We start from the raw sequence: 18064 nt of genomic DNA, 5'->3' as shown, positions 1-18064 counted from the left end.
CTGTTACTCAAAAGTTGTTGGGCTCATGTTTCACTGGGAGGTGGAGGGGGGGTGAAGAAGGAGGGTTTCCTAGAAAAAATGGACTAGTGAATCAGTAGCATGGCAAACAGAGAGAAACCTGGTAGGGGAATTGCTGCAGCTGCTACAACACATCTCTTCAGAACATACCTTGGTGCAGAGTGTGATGAAAATGTTTAGATTTGCTTGTATTGTAGCAATGTTTAGGTTCTCCAACTAAGATCAGAGTCCCGCTGGGTTAACACTAGTCCTTGATGATCTCCTGTAGAGGTAAGAATCTCCGTTCTTCCCTAAGAGTCCAAATAGTTAGGATGGATGTGTGTGGCAGTCTGTGGTGCTAAAATGGCCTGCCCAAGATGCCAGAGCAAGCCTGTACTGAAGCCAGAAATAGGAGCTGGTCCTGACTGCTGTTCCCTGATACATGAAACCACAATGGCTGTCATGTTCAAACTTCACCATGTGTCTGGCTGTCATTCCTTAATAAGGTCACTGACCACAGATAAAGGTTTCGGTTGTGGCATGAAGCGTGGAAAATGATTGCTTGAGCCAGGGAGAAGGTATATAGATGGAGCCTAAGTTGTTCAGAGAAGGGTGACACCTAAACAAAGTGTTTTGAGGTGACTTGTGGGTAAGATTTCTGGTATGAATCAACCTTGACGGGAATGGTCATGGTAAAACAGTCTCTGGAATTGCAGGAAATCCTTACGGATTCTTATGGTGGTGTTGACTCAGACTTTTGGCAGGAAGGCGCTGTTTAAGACTTGAGTAAACCAGAACGACCTTGTTCTAAACTTTATTTGTATAAGCTTAAACTATTACTTAAACAGATAACATTGTCAGCTGGGAAACTGAGACTTTGCCTTGTCATTAATGCTAGGATCAGGGTAAAATGCCCACCTAAGAGGTGTTCACTTTACAGAACGTGGACATAATTTCTTCAGAATTGGATTTCTTCCCTCATTATTAGTGAGAAACAGTTGACAGCAAACGAAAGCAGCAGAAATTAAAGTAATGATGAAAGACTGGCTTGAATGCCATAATAGTCATGGGGAGGGTTAAACTAAAATGAAAATTGCAGTTTTCTAGCCCATATTTCTGAAGAACCGAGTGTGAGAAATTTTTGCTTTGCAACCTGCAATGCCTGACCTAATTGACAATTGGTTTAATACACCTGATGGAAAGCAGTCATGAGATCCACTGCTGTGTCAGTTTTCAATCCTTGGAACAAATACAAGGATGTGAAATATGAGGCAGGTAGTAATTGATTTGCCTGTTCTGAAATGCTGGCACGTTACTGGAAGAAAATAAACATCGGTCTTCTTACTTGAAGAAAACAAGGACATATGTTTGAGAATGGTTATTTATATATAAATTTGATGCCACAAGTTAAAATACTGTTTTCATTACTTCCTTTTTCTATTGTTGGCTTAAACCAGAGATTTAAATAATTGATTCATGATTTAAAATGGCAAGCAGGAAATCTCAATTTACATGATTTACTTTAATCTTATTTTACATTTATAATTCTTAATGCTTTTCTTAAATAAAAGCAGATTCCTTGTGCTAGGCAGGACATTACTTTTTGTCAGTCAGAAGGACAGGATTAATCATTAAGGTATGTCAACATATATCTATTCAAACTTTTGATTTTTTTTTTATTTGTTAAGTAACATTCGAGATCTTTTGTTTATTAGATAATGTGAGCTTTTAACTGATTATTTCTGTTAAGTTACATTTAGATGGGATTCAGTTAAAATGCAAAAAGGAATCATTACTGAGAGACGAAAATTTGTTTTTAGCTCCCCCAACTTCCAAGATATTAATACTACCAGATCTTATCATCCCACAAGTTAGAGTTAATCATTCTGCATCTTGATTTTGCTCATAGTTTGGAAAAGGGAAAAATGAGCTGGCTTCCTTTTTCAAATCCCTGTTTAGTTCTCATATCTGAATGAACCAGTCATCAAAATTAACTTGTTGAATAAACTGAAATGAAGAATTCACTTTCTTTCTGCACCTGCAGATGAAGCTAGCGTTGTAAAAAGCTGGTTCAGCACTCAACATGCTATTTATAGCCACTTACTCAGTAACACCCACCAGTTTGGTGTTTTGACTTTCTCTGAAATTTCTGCAGCAAGTGTGGACTGCTTGTGTATTTTGCACTTCGTGATTCTAAATTTCACTGTAGTGTAGGCTGCCCTTATTTCACATTTTACTTTAAATAGGAATGTTAAAAGGACAGACATATTTGGTTTAAAATAAAGAATGACACTTTAAAATTTTTGTTGCCTTTTAAACTGGTAAATTCTTTGCTTTCGCTCACATTTGGCAAAATGTTTCATAGTTGATATAACTTACCTCCAATTGTGGCTGATAATTGTTGGTAAGGAGGTGTGTGAAGTACTCGGCAACAAAGTTCATTCATTTTTTCCTGGAATCATCTAGAATAGTAAACTTGCAGTTCTCTGAGATATACTTATATTTGTATGTGACATGTTCTAGCGCCATTGCTAGTACAAAAATTAGTACAGTCCACAAAAGGGAAGAAAATAAGTGTGCATGACAGGTAGGTGTTTCATAGCAAATTGCCATAGAGATGAGCGGAGCAACAGATAAAACTGTAATCTGCACAAGGGCTGTAGACGAGCATCAGCAACACGACCTATACTGACGTGGTTCAAGTGGCAAATCCCTTAATGTGAATGCAGTTATACAATATACAAGGATTAGTCCCATATGGGAAGCAAAATAGGTTAAGACAGTGTAACTACAGACATCTGTGGGCTGTAGTGTTATCATATAATATGATATTTGCCTCTACTGGAAAATTATACTACCATAATTCTTATAGTATACACAAGTACTCTATCATTGAATTTAATTTCTACAGAAGCCCAAGGGAAAACGGCTTTGAAGCAGATGAGGAATACCAACGAGGCTTGTTGCTGGAAACAGGTGAGTGGACGAAAGGGATGAATGCCTCTGACCTGTGGCGTCTGGTAAATTCTTGCTGCGATCCTGCTACAGTGCAGGATTTTTCAGATCCGAATGTCTTGCTGTGTGTGACTGGTTTGGTCTTCTGCTAGGACTACGCTAGGAGCTCCTCAGAGGAGGAGAGAAGGGGGAGAGCGGGAAGGGAGGCAGTGAAAATACAGGTGGCTTCAGTTACATTTGGCTTTTTTGAACAGATTAACCACTTTGCTGATTTATACCATCCTTATTCTGCACTTCTTAATTCTTTCTTAAGGAAGCATCTTAATGAACTAAGTTAGAAAACATCCGATTTATGTAAGTCTTGTTGTGAGGTAAAGAAAATATTTTGGTTTTTTTACAGTTTAGAAAATCAAGTGACTTGAGTTCTTCCGTGCCTTTGAGAAAGCTAGTTAAACTCCTGCAACTGCTCTAGACTTTGAAACAAAGGTTGTTCTTGGCATCACTTAACTTGGGGATTTACAATAATAAATTATTGTAACACCTTTTTTCAAGTAAATATACCAGCTGCAGTTGATATTAATGCTCTTATTGATAAGAGTTGTAGCATTATGTATTACTTTCTGCTGTGTGTTATTTTTAGCTTAAGGCAACAGTGTAACATAACATGGGAACATGATTGAAAACTACATATCAACTATTAATGAAAAGCATCTCAAAAGCTACTTTGAAGTATCGCGTAGAGACTTTGCTGGTTGCTGGCTCATAAGAACAAAGAGATAATAGTTCTTTCACTGGTGCTGAGCTTGTCTTAAGCAAAAGTAGCTACTAAAACTACGAGAATAAAATTCTTTCATTAGCAGCCTGAGACTCTGTAGTAATATTATGCTGTATCGAAAGTGTGTAAAGTGTGCTAATGCCAGCATGATTCCAGGCAAGAAAGAAAGGCCAGATTTTGTTCATATACCTTTTAATTTGATATGGAAGACTTTTTGAGTGCTTCTTCAGGCCAGGTGAAATTACTGGTAGAATGGAGGGTGGATGGAAGGAGATTACAAGTAGAATTAATAGATAGAAGTATGAGATATGAATATGTCTACTTTTTAGTTTAGTATTGCTAAGTAATCAACAAATATAAATGATTCATGTTGTGGTTTTATTACTGTGGTTGCAAATTTTGTAAAGAATATTATATGCAAAACAGAGCCTGAAGAACCAAGTGCTGAAGCCTGAAAACATCTGGTTCATTAATTAACAAAAATCAAATGTTAAGTAGAACTGTATTTCAAAGTTTTAATGTTTATTGTTTTCTTTCTCCCTTTCAAGGATCGATGGTACCATTTGCTTTAGAGCTAGGGACTTGAGGTCTCTTTGCTCTAGCAAAGGAAATTAGTAGCAGAGCAAGGAATTCCTCCCAGCTCTTTATCTCCCAATTACCAATAAAACTGGTGGGACTGTCCTTCCCACTCTTAACATTTTTTTGGTCCGATTTCACAGATTTTTTTGGGGTTGTTTCATTAAAAGCAGGTGTTTGTCTGGCCAAGGTTTTTACGGACTTCTATATCACAAGCTGATTAAAATATAGCAGAAGATGCCGAGGAAAAGAGTGACTCTGGCCACCTCCCGCATTTGTGTTGTTGGAGCGGAAGCTACCCTCTGCCTAAGGTGACTACCTATCAGTGATAGAATAGATATATCTTAATCCCTATTTTGTATCTAAATTTCATCACAGCTTTAAGTACTTCTAAATATTTGCGTAATAACTGTCACCAACTTCAGCATCTGGTGGGTAGTATAACTAAAAGCTTCAAAATGATGGAAGTTTCCTTCTGTTGCTGGCAGAATTTGTTTCCCAGTGCTAACATTTATGCATGGCTACAGTGTCTTCATGTACTTACCCTTATCAAAAGGGTGAATACAGCTTGCACTTTGCTTTACTGAAAGCATGGAGGGTGACAATAACTTTTGTTTGTGCAGTATGCTCTTCTGGGAAGTAAAGACATTGTCAATACTAAATTAGATTATTCTTAATTTGAATCTACGTTTACTCAAGTTTTTAGTTAACCCTACCCTTAACATTCTCTGTAGGGATTAAAATACTGTGTTCACTTGCAGAATAGTCTTCTCTTTCAGTGTGGAAGTAGTGAGGCTAGGAAGAAAAAGGCCTCGTAGGGAAAGGCCTCCATTTTTGTTCTGTCAATGCTTGTCTGTCATTACTCATCATAAATGGCTCCTTATCTGTTATGCTGTCTTCTTAATGAAGAGGGCTCTGGTGTATAAAAGTGGAGACTGCAGTGGTCAAGTAATGGTTCTTCTGGGGATGAATGTTTCACTGTGATAGAAAGGCCAAAACGTAGGTTAAACAGACATTTAATTCCATAGTTTCCTCCACAAATCCATGCAGATTTCACAGCCTTTTTCTGCTATAATTATGGCAGAAGCATCCAGAATCCTAAAATGCAAGAAATCCAGTTATCAGGTACACCAATAAAAGTAAGCTCGAGCTAAAATATGGTAAAGGCAAAAGCAGTTAAATTGGTTTGCAAGATAGTGTCTTCTGTGCATAGTAACTATAATGCCTCCCTTCTGTTGGTCTCCATGAGCTGTTCTGTGCTTGAATAAATCTCAGCTAGAAGAGGAAGCTCTGCCCCAGCGATGTGCAGCTTCCTCCTTTGTCTGATGTTAATGTAAAATGTTCTCACTTGCAAAGAGGGTTTTTTTAATTTAATTTTATTTTTTTTTCTTCCAGAGAAGAAGGAGGGAACAGTTAAAAGCATTGGAGTGTGTTCATCTTTTACTGCTCTGTGATTATGTGCTGGAACTGTAATCTGGAACTGTATTCTACTATGACTTTTGAGGCAGAATTACAGGGATACAATCAAGGAGAATGTTACTTGTGAAATGAGTTATTCAGGTAAGCACCTCAAGAAATTTTTTATAAAGTTGCAGTTTGTTTCCTAATTAAAAAGGTGTAGAAGAGTCTGAACAAGCCTCCCTGCCCAATCAAAAGCATGATCTGTATTCCAGGACGTTGGAAGTTATATATAGGTTATTTGTCAATCATAATGAAAGAAGTGGATTTTACGGTATAGAGTATGTAAATTTTATTTGCTGCTATCACAAGCCTAAAGTATGCTTATGCTGGATCCACACTGTGTTTTGTGCTATTACCCAGGCAATGTGAAAGAAAGCATTTTAAAAGGAAATTCAGGCTGAGGAGGTAAAAAGGATGCGGTAACGAAAAATGTAGTATTTCTTGAAACTCATAGAATGAGAATCTTCCAAGGAGCTATTTTCCAATGAAGAGCATGGTAGCACAGGTGGTCCAGCTGGTTTTCTTGAAGTTTTTTGGTAAGACAAGACTGCTCTTGAAGCGTACTGGACTCATAAAGATTGTTAGTCTGGATGGTTGAGTCCATTGCTACGTATTTGTTCGACAAGATGCATGCAAAGGCACGAGACGCACAAACTGAGTAATGGCTCATACTGTTAGTTCTGCCTGCAAAGGTCTGAAGAAAAACTGTTGGGAATCTATTCTTGATTATTCTGCTACTAAATTTTATTCTAAAATATGAAATATTTCATAACAGTATTTTAAGTAAGTCATTAGCAGTTGCTACCTGAATGTTAATCATGACTGAATGTGGCCATAAGCAATACACTGAGATGCAGCAGATTCAACAAACTGCAGGTGCAGAATTTCTCAAAGTTCCACCAGAAGGAGAGCACTTAGGCTCTCTCCCTTCCAGCTAGTACAGGCAGTATATTCCAAAGGAAAAAGAATTGGGCAAATGTTTATCAGTGCTGAGGACTGAAATGCAAGAAAAATATACACATTAGTAGATGAGTCATCCCTGGAGTTTTGCAATATGGTCTTTTATGAGAACAGGATAGAGTATTGATTCTGTAATACATCTGAAACTGAAAATCATGATGAATTTTACGCATGGTGGCATTACTTGAATAGCCTGCTCTCCTGTCAGGTCAGTCACTGTTAGGTTTAAACTGTAGCTCAAGCTGCCGCCCTTCCAGACATTCAACCCAGATACTAATGTCTGGGTCTAAGTTTGTCTTCACATTTTATCATTGCAGACTGGGTTCAAAACCAAAAGTGATTTATTGTGCAGCCTTGGCTCAAATAGAGACCACAGTGACAAACCTTAAAAAACCCACCGCCTCTTACCTAAATCTCTGTCATTCTGTAGCTCTTTTGTAGTCATTATCATTGTCTTTGTATCTCCGAGTCTCATCTCTCTCTTTGAATATTTGAAGTGGAATATTTCAGGTAGGTCCAGGCATGCATTTATTAAGCTGTCTGCCTACCAGAATTACGTTGAATTTCTTTTATCTGATCTCATCAGACACTAAAATTACTAAGTCTTTCATAAATCTGTATTTCAATTATTTCAGAATCTCGTGGTTTATGAATTTGCTTCCATCACAATAGGTTTAAAGTATGTACACCTCAGAATGCAGACCATTCCCATATATTCTTGCAAATACACACAAGCATGTATTCTCTTTTGCCTACTTTATGTTCTTAGTCGGGGTGATGCATGAGAGAGATAAGATAGCAAAAGCAGCTCATTTCATTCTTCCTAAAATCAGTACTAGTAGATCTAGTCAACAATAAGTATTATTTCCACATTCAATTCTTTCATAGACTTTGTTGTTGCTTGGTATTCAGTGGGTTAATAAGGTTCTTCTTGTTACATGTATAGAAATAGTTCAAAGTTAATCAGGAAAAAAAAATATTCTTCAATTTATGTCTTTCTGACAACTTGGTTCACTACCATAGAATCACAGAATAGTTGGGGTTGGAAGGGACCTTTAGAGGTCATCCAACCCAACCCCACCCCCTGCACTGAGCAGGGACATCTTCAACTGGATCAGGTTGCTCAGAGCCCTGTCCAACCTGGCCTGGAATGTTTCCAAGGATGCGGCATCTGCCACCTCTCTGGGCAACCTGTGCCAGGGTTTCACCTCTCTCATTGTAAAAAATTTCTTCCTTCTATGTAGTCTAAATCTACCCTCTTTTAGTTCAAAACTATTACCCCTTGTCCTATTGCAGCAGGCCCTGCTAAAAAGCCTGTCCCCATCTTTCTCATAACCCCCCTTCAGGTACTGAAAGGCAGCAATAAGGTCTCCCTGGAGCCTTCTTTTCTCCAGGCTGAACAGCCCCAGCTCTCTCAGCCTTTCCTCACAGCAGAGGGGTTCCAGCCCTTGGATCATTTTTGTGGCCACCTCTGGCCCCGCTCCAACAGCTCCAGGTCTGTCCTGTGCTGAGGGCTCCAGAGCTGGATGCAGGACTCCTGGTGGGCTCTCACCAGAGGGGAGCAGAGGGGCAGAATCCCCTCCCTTGCCCTGTGCCTGTGCTGCTGGGGATGCAGCCCAGGACACAGCTGGCCTTCTGGGCTGCCAGCGCACAATGCTGGCTCATGTCCAGCTTTTCATCCACCAGTACCCCCAAGTCCTTCTCGGCAGGGCTGCTCGCAATCCCTTCATCCCCCAGCCTGTATTGATACTGTGTTTGCCCCAACCCAGGTGCAGGGCCCTGCACTTGGCCTTGTTGAACTTCATGAGGTTCACACGGGCCCACTTCTCAAGCTTGTCCAGGTCCCCCTGGATGGCATCCCGTCCTTCTGGCATGTTGACCACACCACTATTAATGCTCCATCTGATGTAGCTTGCTGGGAAAGCTCCAGCAAAACCTCCAAAGCTGTTCATGGATGCAGCAGCATCCACATTAAAGGATATTTGGATAAATAAATACATTCAAAGGCATTTTGTGGTAGATACTTGGAAATCCTTTCAGGGAAAACTGGAAGCTCTCACATCAGTTGTCTGTAAACAGTCCTGTCTGGATTGCAGGCATGGCACATTTGTAGGCAGCATTTCACCTGGGTTGAGTTAAACTGACAGGAACACACCAGCGGCTGTTATGCGTCTTGCTTCCACAAGTCTTAGTCAGTTAACGTAGCCCTGCCTTTGAGTGCAGAAGGCATCTCTTCATTAGCTGTCTCCTAATAAGAACGGCAGCACACGTAGGGTTGTGGCCAAGAAAGGGTGGTTCCTCAGTCTTGCAGGCGGAGCATAGAGCACAGAGTGAAGACAGAACAGGACAGCTGCCCAGATGCTGAGTGGGTGCCTGGACAGACAGGACACACTAGGTGAGAAATAGCCGAGGAGACCTTATTTGAATGCTCCAGCTGAAACAAGCCAGCTTCCTCAGCACTCCCATGGTTTGGCCTGCCAGCTGTCAGCCAACCAGTTCTAGCTATCACCAAATGTGCCTGTTCGTCTGGGGGGTCTCAGCTGCATTTGTCAGGTTCAGCCGTCAAAGCAACTTTTGGTGCCACAGCCAGATTCAGAATGGTGCAAGAAAATACGTTGCTCTGTGTGTGGACTTGTGCCAAATGCTGGGAATAAACAGGTTCTGACTTGCTGCTGCCATAGAAGGATTTAACTGCTGGTGACTTCTTGTATGAGACAGCTATGAGATCTGATGTGTAAATGAACCGTCAAGAGAACAGAGCTGGTGAAGGGAGTACGATAGGGCTAAAAACTACTGTTTGTATTGCATTGGCACCTGGCACTCCTAGTGTAAGCTACCTAGGCAAATGTTACACTTTGTTCCAAGACAGTCCATATCCCGATTGACAGAAATGAACAAATAAGGAAAAAAAAAAATTGGCTATAAAGAAATGAGCTGTAATCTTGCCTAACAAAAGTTGACTTGTATTGTATAGTGGCACTCTGTAGCCGACAGCAAAAGTGGATTGTCACAAAGTTTTGCAGGCATTTTTGGGCCTGGTGTTGTCTGCATGAACATGAAAATTGTAGTTGGAGAAGAGGACCAGCAGACACTTCAAGGCAGGATAGCTAGCAAGGAATGATGTCTATAGAAGCTGACAGAGTAAGGCCAAGTCACAGAGCGCCTTTTAGAAGCGGCTGCACACTTGTACGGAGCAGTGAAAGACGGTGTGGATGGAAGGATATGGCTTGTGACTCTGAGGTGAGGGAGCAGGGGGACGATGCAGAGGTGGGTGATGTCTGGTAGCAGTAACGGTGCCAGGGTTGTGGTTGATTCGTCACTGAAGTTCCACATGACAACCTGGCTCACAGGTTTGGCGCTGCAGACAGAAAAATGGCCAGCTAGTATAGCAGCAAAAAGCATAAAGTAGAAGTGGTTAACACAGGGCACAAGGGGAAAGAAGAGTTTAAGAAGAGTTTAGAGCTGGTGGTTTGGTGTTTGTGAGGAACATTTTCTGTTTAAACTGACTCTGTCTTTGGAAAAATGTGGAATTTGGAAATTCCGTTCTAGGAAAGCAGAACTGAGTTCTTGCCACTATAGTATTAGTTAAAAATTGGCATTTACCTGTCTTTAAACATCGACCTTAGCAGTAGATGTCAGGATTTGAGAGCCACATAGGATGTGCCCCAGAAACTCAAAGGACGTTCAGATCAAGAGGCATTTAAGCTATCCAGAGCGAGAGTTAAATCCTGACGAGCTGCCCTGTGGGGCCGTCCTTACAGGGTTTGAGATGTGGCTGGGCATCAAATACGGAAAATATTCGTACTGGAGGATACAGAGCCCAGATCCACTGCTGCCTGGCTTTTGAAGAGAACAAAGACCAAAATAAAATAGCACAACTTGGGCTGTTTCACTTCCTATTGCTAATGAACCCGTCTGCCGCAAGCAGCTAAGATTCATCAGTCTGAGTTTCCAGCATCCTGTTTAGGCTCTACTTCTGCCTGTTGCTGTTAGGTTTTCTTGATTAAAAAAAAAAAAAAAAAGTACACAAGTGTTTGGCAGCGCGGCTGCCGCGGGGCCCCGGCATCGCTCGGCAGCGGCCGCTGCTGCGAGGGGCGGGGCTCTGCCCGCCGCCGGTGTTTGAGCGCCGCCCAGCGGCGCGGCGCGGCACTGCAGCGGGTGCCGGGAGGCGCGGGCCGCGGGCGCTGCTCGGGCCGGTGCTCCGGGCGCGGGCGGAGCGGCCGCCTTGTCCCCCTCGAAAGCCAGCCTTCTTTTGTAGATTGTTTTATCCGCGGTTGTGGCTGCAGATGAAGTTCTTTATCTCTAGAGAATTGTGCTGATTCTTTATTGTTCCCGAGTATAGTTAACTCTCAGCTTCGGTGGTTTAATAAAGCAGCGGGGTGCATAGAGAATGTGACATTTACTCTGTGAAGGTTCTGTAGTGGCGACAAAGGTAGCAGTGATGATATGGAATAGAGAGTCAAGATTGCTTCCTGATGGTACGCTGACACACTCTGAAATGTTTTCAGACACAAGCTGACTTACATGGGGCTCCCTTGAGCAGGAGTAGGGAGAGATACCCGTAATCTATGTCTAAATCCTCCTTTAGAAAGTTAAGATCTAAGATGTTACCAAAAAAAAAGACCGCTCTTGAAATAAAATTAACGTGGACTTACCCATGATGAAACTAAACATGCCTTCTGGTTCAAGAAGAACTAGATCTTCATGAAATGAAGACTGACATACTAAAGAGTTGAGTGGGCAAAAGTAAAGGAGTCTGCATTTTGCAAAATGGCCAAGAATACTAGGTGCTGTTTTGTTTTTCAGTTTAGTCTGAAGTGTCAAACGCACAGTTCTTAAAGAAAAAAAAAAATCCTCTTGTCATAGACTGTAATCAGTACTCATTCCCATTAGCTGCCTCACTCAAACTCTTACAGTTTACTGTTAATTCTCACTTTAAACTTTCTTAACAGGGTGCAAAAAAATAAATTCTCTACTGAACCTGGTAAGCCACAAAATGGCTCAAAAGACATGTGACTAGTTATGTATCTAAAAAAGAATTAATACAATGGAAAAACTGATCCTGGAAGAATTGAGTAAGACTACTTTCTCAGATCTGAGTGGCCGGAAGAAAGGTATCTACGCACCCTGAAAGAACAAGAACGCCTTCCTGTGTCCTCCTTTCTTCCCCTTTTAGACCCCTTTTTGGGGGAGAAAGGGGAAGAAATCCTGTTGCACAATTCAGAACCGTGGAATATGCACAGTTCCAGCAGGGGTGAAGAAGAGTGGTTTTGTTTCCATCTCCTTTTCTCTGCTTACTGTAGCATTTTGGGTTATTTGGGGGGGTTTGTTTGTTTGGTATCCCCCCCGTTAAAAAAAACAAAACCAAAAAAAAAACCAAAAAAACAAAGCCAGCAAGTACTCCAGAGTATGACTCTTCTGCTTAAAGAGCTGATTTGACCTGAGAACTCAGGACCTTATTGGAAAGGATTTTGTTCTGGGGGTAGATCTGGGAAGTGCAAAGCAGGCAGGAGGTAACAGGGAGAAGTGACTGGTCAGGTGGCAGGGACAAGGCTAGGTAGCCCTGTTTTAAAGGCTGGAGGGGGTGTGTGTGTGGCAGGAATAAAGATCTGAGGTGCAGAGGAAGCAAATGACTTGTCCAGAGTTGCACAAGAAGCAAAGGAGGGCTCAAGTCAAAGATATGTGCCTGGTCTAGCAAACGACTTTCTCTTTCTTCCTTTCCCTCTCTTCTCTAGAAAGGCTGGTTTTAGCTCTGGCAACTCACTGAGACCTTAGTAAAGATTATTATTAATTTTGCATATGCAGTTTCTGTGAGATTGTTGCAAAATTATGCATTTTTTTTCCTTGGATGCACAATGGACTATCTTGCTTTTGTTTACATTTACTTTTCCTTGTCTTCAGGGTCTAGCATTTCAGCACTTTTGCTTTTGCAAAAACACAGGCCTGCAGCTTCTTCCTCTGCAACGTTCTTCCTACTGCGGGGAACGTTAACATTAAATTTCAGTTTTTAGTGGCTGGGCTTCACTGACGGAAATGACCGTAGTGATTGAAGTTCCTCATAGCCCGAACACAAAATTGACTTGTAGCGTGGTGCGCTAAGGAAACACTTCATAATCTATGGTGCCTTTCTGCGCTGGGAACTATGCAAAACCCCATTGCACATGAAAGCACAGGCTTGCAGTCCCAGCCGCCTCCCGAGGAGCAGAGTTACGGAGCTACTGCGGCACATGTGAGACAAGGTCCATTTGTGTCTGGCTCAAGGAATGATCCAGCAAAGAGAGCTTACCTGACAGCTGCTGTGCTGTGCTATGCCAATTTGATAAATTTCATGGATTGGTTCATTGTACCAGGTGAGAGCCTACTTCATCCTTCTAAGGAAAAGAAATTTAAATTCTCAACAGCTCTACTTACTCTGTAGTTACAAATGTCTTCTAATGTAAGGATATGTTTTATATCTTTTTGATCTTTCTCACGTCCTTGCTTTATCCAGTTGGTCATTCTCGTAATGAAACTTCCAATTATAAACCTCAAAGACTAATAAATAATGTGTTAGTTATTAATGGTTAGTAGAATGCTTATAAAAATCACATCAGTTAAATGCTTAATATTCATACTTTAAAGTCTAAGTCTCTTCTAAACAGACTTTAGCATACAGAGCAACTAGTCTGGTTTTGTGTCTGGATTCTGCAGAGATTTGACTAAAGCTTCCCTTTATTGTATACAGCAACTCACCGGGCCTTCTTTGGATCTAGTAGATTAGATATGGCATTCCATTATCTGAAGAACAGTGATGCCATTCCCCCTGTTAAAAGTGTAGAAATTATGTGAACTTTGTGCAGGTTTGTTTAGGGGAGGCTTGACTTCTGCATGATCTGCTGGATATTGTGTGACTTCTGCAAGGAAGAGTGTAACATGATTGTGTAAAGAGAACGGAGACCAACTTCCTTAAGCATCACCTACCAAATTTGCAACTTGTTTTCTAATAAATAGTATCCTTCTTCCAAAATGTGAATTAAACTTTTTTTTTTTTTTTTTTTTTTACTTAGCCGTGAACAGCAAAGCATTGCTTCTGGTAAACTGGTGGGAAATGTGTTTTTTCCTTCCATGTAGACTGTGGTCTGTGTAAATTCTTCTGTTTAGCATCACTTCCAAGCATCTACCATGCTTCCAGGAATCTGATTTATAAAGTAGGAGGAAACACTTGTGAGCTTGCTATATTTTATTTCTGAGTGGCCTGGAAATCATAAATGTTTTAAAATCTTGAAAAGACCCAAAGGACAGATTGTTAAATTTGTAATTCTACACAAAATGATTATTTTTACTATTTCAGCCATTCAGAAATTTAAGACATTTGGTCAGTATCTTTGAAAAATGAGAAGCTAGTGGGTTTTAGAGTTTAAACTTTTTTCTTTTGAATATTTCTTAACCACACACATCAGAGGGAAAGAAACAAGTAAGAGTGCATGCTGAATGATACTGCAAGACTGTTAGTGAAAAATTTCAGTGTATGAGTTCTATTGTCAAGTAATTTTCCCTGGAGCAGGGCAGGGAGCAGAGGAAGATGAAAATATCTTCAAGCAAGAACTGGGATGCGAGGAGGGTATGCACTTGGAAGTATGAAGTGCAAGCACTCATTTGGCTCATTCTAGGCTTTGAACTATTCCTTGGCTCCTGCACATTCTAAGGGCTTAAAATTTTCAAGAAGCCCTGTGAAGTAAAGGTTGCCTACTTGTTAACTTGCTCAGTTTCTCGTGAGTGAGGTAGCTTCAGGGACATGTAAGAATTCAAGAGCAGAGGTGGGCATAGAGTCCAGGCCTTTGAAATATCAAACATTTACAGTTAATCACAATATATGACTAAAACACTTTTTAGTTAACTCTGTGACCTTTTGGGCCATGAGGGAAATCTGTAAATTGCAATTTATACCACCGCAATATACTGTTCATCTGCTAGAATTCTGCTACATTGCAGAATTCTTGCATCGGTACTTTTGAGTTTGGCTTTCCATGTGTATGAACATATTGTTAAATAAAAGTTAACAGGAAAGTAAAGAACGAGAAGCTTGAGTATTAGTTTAAAAGTAAGCTGGTGGCAGTTATGAAGTTGTGGTTTCCGGGCAGTTTTGCTCACAGGCTTTGACAGAGTTTGCATCAGTCTTCACACAGAAGACAAGCTCTTCCCCTTAATTGTCTGCTGGAATGGAGTCTTCAGTTTGTCCCCCTCTGATCTGTTACCTTGTTCCACACTGTTCAGATCGATGCTTTGTAATTTGCCAATAACTGGTCAGGCCAGTTATTGCAGTTATGTGAATGGGAGAACACTTTAATGGTGCTCAGTGTGAAAGTTAGTTTGCCATGAAGTTGTGGTTCAGTTCAAGTCTTGTATTAGCTGTGATTTGTTCTAAATACTCTATTAGTCCAAAACTGAAGGTCCTCTAATGGAGTATCTCTGTGTGTTGATTATCAGCCACCAGAAAGAATAAATACAATTGATTGTCCTGTTTCAATGATGCAAAATATTTGAATGAAGTCACGGACTTAAACTTCTGAGACCATTAGGAAAACCCTAAATGCAGAGTATGTTCCAGAGTCATTGAGAAGCAGCTATAAAACCTCCGGTGCTGCTGTTAGGCTAGACCTTGATCTACACTGACTTCAAGTCACATCAGTAAATAGTGAGGAAACTGATTACGCTGCAGCCACGGGGACTGTGGGAGAGCATGGATTTAGCTTTAAACTAGCTGGCTCAACAATGCTTTTAAGTGGCTGCAGCAGCATAGTATATGGCACAACATGTAAAATACACTGTAGGAGCAGAATAGGTAGCTCTTGCTAACCTCACCCTGAGCTCCATTCTGCTGCAGATCAGCTTCTGTCAATACAGCAGACAATTTACACAGAACTTGTTTTCTGAAGCACTGGCTTCATCCTCTTAGTGATGTTTTGATTTTGACTATTTTGGCAAAATTCAAGCTGCATGAGAAGAAATTTCTTTTTTTAATAATATCTGTCAATATCGGAGTAAAGGTATGCTTGTTCAAAGCAGTATCTTCTGCTATTTTTAGTTTTTTTCAGGAATATAATGCAGAAATTCTCCTAGAGAAGAAGATGCATTCTCCTAGAGAAGCTGGCAGCTCATGACTTAGACAGGTGTACACTTCGCTGGGTAAAAAACTGACTGGGTGGCCAAGCCCAGAAAGTTGTGGTGGATGGAGTTAAATCCAGCTGGTGTCCGGTCATGAGTGGTGCTCTCCAGGGCTCAGTTTTGGGGCCAGTCTTGTTTAGTATCTTTATCAATGATCTGGATGAGGGGATTGAGGGCTCCCTCGATAAGTTTGCAGATGACACCAAGCTGAGCGGCAGTGTCGGTCTGCTTGAGGGTAGGAAGGCCCTGCGGAGGAATCTGGATAGGCTGGATCGATGGGCTGAGGTCAGCTATGTGAGGTTCAACAAGGCCAAGTGCCAGGTCCTCCACTTGGGTCACAACAACCCCACACAGTGCTACAGGCTTGGGGAAGAGTGGCTGTAAAGCTGCCCAGTGGAAAAAGATCTTGGGGTGTTGGCTGACAGCTGGCTGACCGTGAGCCAGCAGTGTGCCCAGGTGGCCAAGAAGGCCAACAGCATCCTGGCTTGTAGCAGGAATAGTGTGGCCAGCAGGAGTAGGGAGGTGATTGTGCCCCTGTACTCGGCACTGGTGAGGCCGCACCTCAAGTACTGTTCAGGTTTGGGGCCTCTCACTACAAGCAGGACACTGAGGGGCTGGAGTGTGTCCAGAGAAGGGCAGCAAAGCTGGTGAAGGATCTGGAGAACAAGTCTGATGAGGAGTGGCTGAGGGAGCTGGGGTGGTTTAGTCTGGAGAAGAGGAAGCTCTCTACAACTACCTGACAGGAGGTTGTAGTGAGGCAGGGGTTGGTCTCTTCTCCCAGGTAACCAGCAATAGGACAAGAGACAATGGCCTCAAGTTGCGTCAGGGGAGGTTGAGATTGGATATGAGGAAAAATTTCTTTACTGAAAGAGTGGTCAGGCACTGGAACAGGCTGCCCAGGGAGGTGGTTGATTCACCATCCCAGGAGGTGTTTAAAAAATGTGTAGATATGGCACTTTGGGATATGGTTTAGTAGGAATGGTGGTGTTGGGTGGATGGTTGGACTTGATGATCTTAGAGGTCTTTTCCAACCTTAATGATTCTACTATTCAACAAAATGCAAGATAGGTGAGATGGTAGATCTGCAGCCTTGGCATGATGTAGAGATGAAAATGACCTTTTTGTCTGAACAGCATTCATGCATCCATGAGGTGCCAGGTCCATGGGTCTTCCCTCAGGTTGTTGCTCATTGACTGACTTTCACACTTTTTGACAACTCTGCTAGCCTTTCTCCACAGCTATTGAATGGTTAGAAATGGAGATGGAATTTCTGTCAGCTGTTAATCACAAATAGAAATGATCACTTTTGTTTAAGTTTGTCTGTCATTGTCAGCACTAAAAATGTTAATTTGTAAATGCACAGTTATCTATATCTCTGCAAAATTGTCATGGAAATATGAACAGAATTACACGATCGGAGCTGTGATCTGAGTTACAGCAGTATTTCCCTGGCTATGGGCTGATTGAGCCACCATTGGGTAATGAAGACTGTAGCCATTTGCATCCTGAAAAATCCAACATGCACTAATTTGAATACTGTACATACTGAAAATATTAACAGTTGTTCTTAACAGAAGGGAATTAAACTCGTCTTAACATTTTAAGGTCATTAAGAAAATTTTAGGATTAGCTGTATGAAGATAGTAATGTCCTGGCTGCAAAACTTTGCCACTGTTTTGTTCGACATTGTGTCCATTAAACTTTGAACTGTAAATTGCTTATGTGCTTACATACTAGTGGTGCAAAAGAAACAGAACAGTTGTGATTGAAATAGTGGGTAAACTGACTCTGCTAAGACCTATACAGTGGAATATAATGAATTTTATCTATAGTGACAAGAATTTTTAATTCTCTGTGTATCTGTGCTTGAGTTAGAATAATGGTTTACATGTAAACTAGCAAGCTTGATGTGCTGCAGTTCTTGCAAGCTCTGTTCTTGAAAGAAATCTTTGAGTTGGCAAATTAATAGAATTACAAGGAATGAGCCGGGTACTTTGCTGTCATTCAGTGTCTGACTCTGTTGCAGGGATCCTGTTAGATATACAGAAATACTTCAAGCTTAGTGATGAGGATACAGGTCTACTGCAAACAGGTAACAAAATCTCTTAAGGTCAGATAGTTTTCTTTGCCTTGCATCTACGTGATCTGTTCCTAAAACAGAGTCTAGTTACTTATTTCTTCTAGTTCCTCCTCGTG

General features: G+C 41.2%; 1 protein-coding gene across 2 annotated transcripts in view; it reads left to right on the top strand.

The window, feature by feature from the left end:
- Positions 1-4452: 4452 nt before the first annotated feature.
- Positions 4453-18064, top strand: part of SPNS3 (SPNS lysolipid transporter 3, sphingosine-1-phosphate (putative)) — a 40654-nt gene continuing 27042 nt past the window's right edge. Inside the window, exons 1-3 of one of the 2 annotated variants that reach the window (XM_075440425.1) lie at positions 4453-4614; positions 5699-5863; positions 17895-17960. In XM_075440425.1, the coding sequence (XP_075296540.1) occupies positions 5851-5863; positions 17895-17960 (79 nt within the window). In that variant the 5' untranslated portion in view covers positions 4453-4614; positions 5699-5850. Of the gene's footprint in view, positions 4615-5698; positions 5864-12829; positions 13075-17894; positions 17961-18064 lie in introns of those variants that run through there. The other variant, XM_009937197.2, reaches the window with a different exon arrangement.

The sequence above is a fragment of the Opisthocomus hoazin genome, chromosome 20 (assembly GCF_030867145.1).
Source record: "Opisthocomus hoazin isolate bOpiHoa1 chromosome 20, bOpiHoa1.hap1, whole genome shotgun sequence".
In the NCBI taxonomy this organism is placed as follows: domain Eukaryota; kingdom Metazoa; phylum Chordata; class Aves; order Opisthocomiformes; family Opisthocomidae; genus Opisthocomus; species Opisthocomus hoazin.
This window is presented reverse-complemented; position numbering and strand designations above follow the sequence as displayed.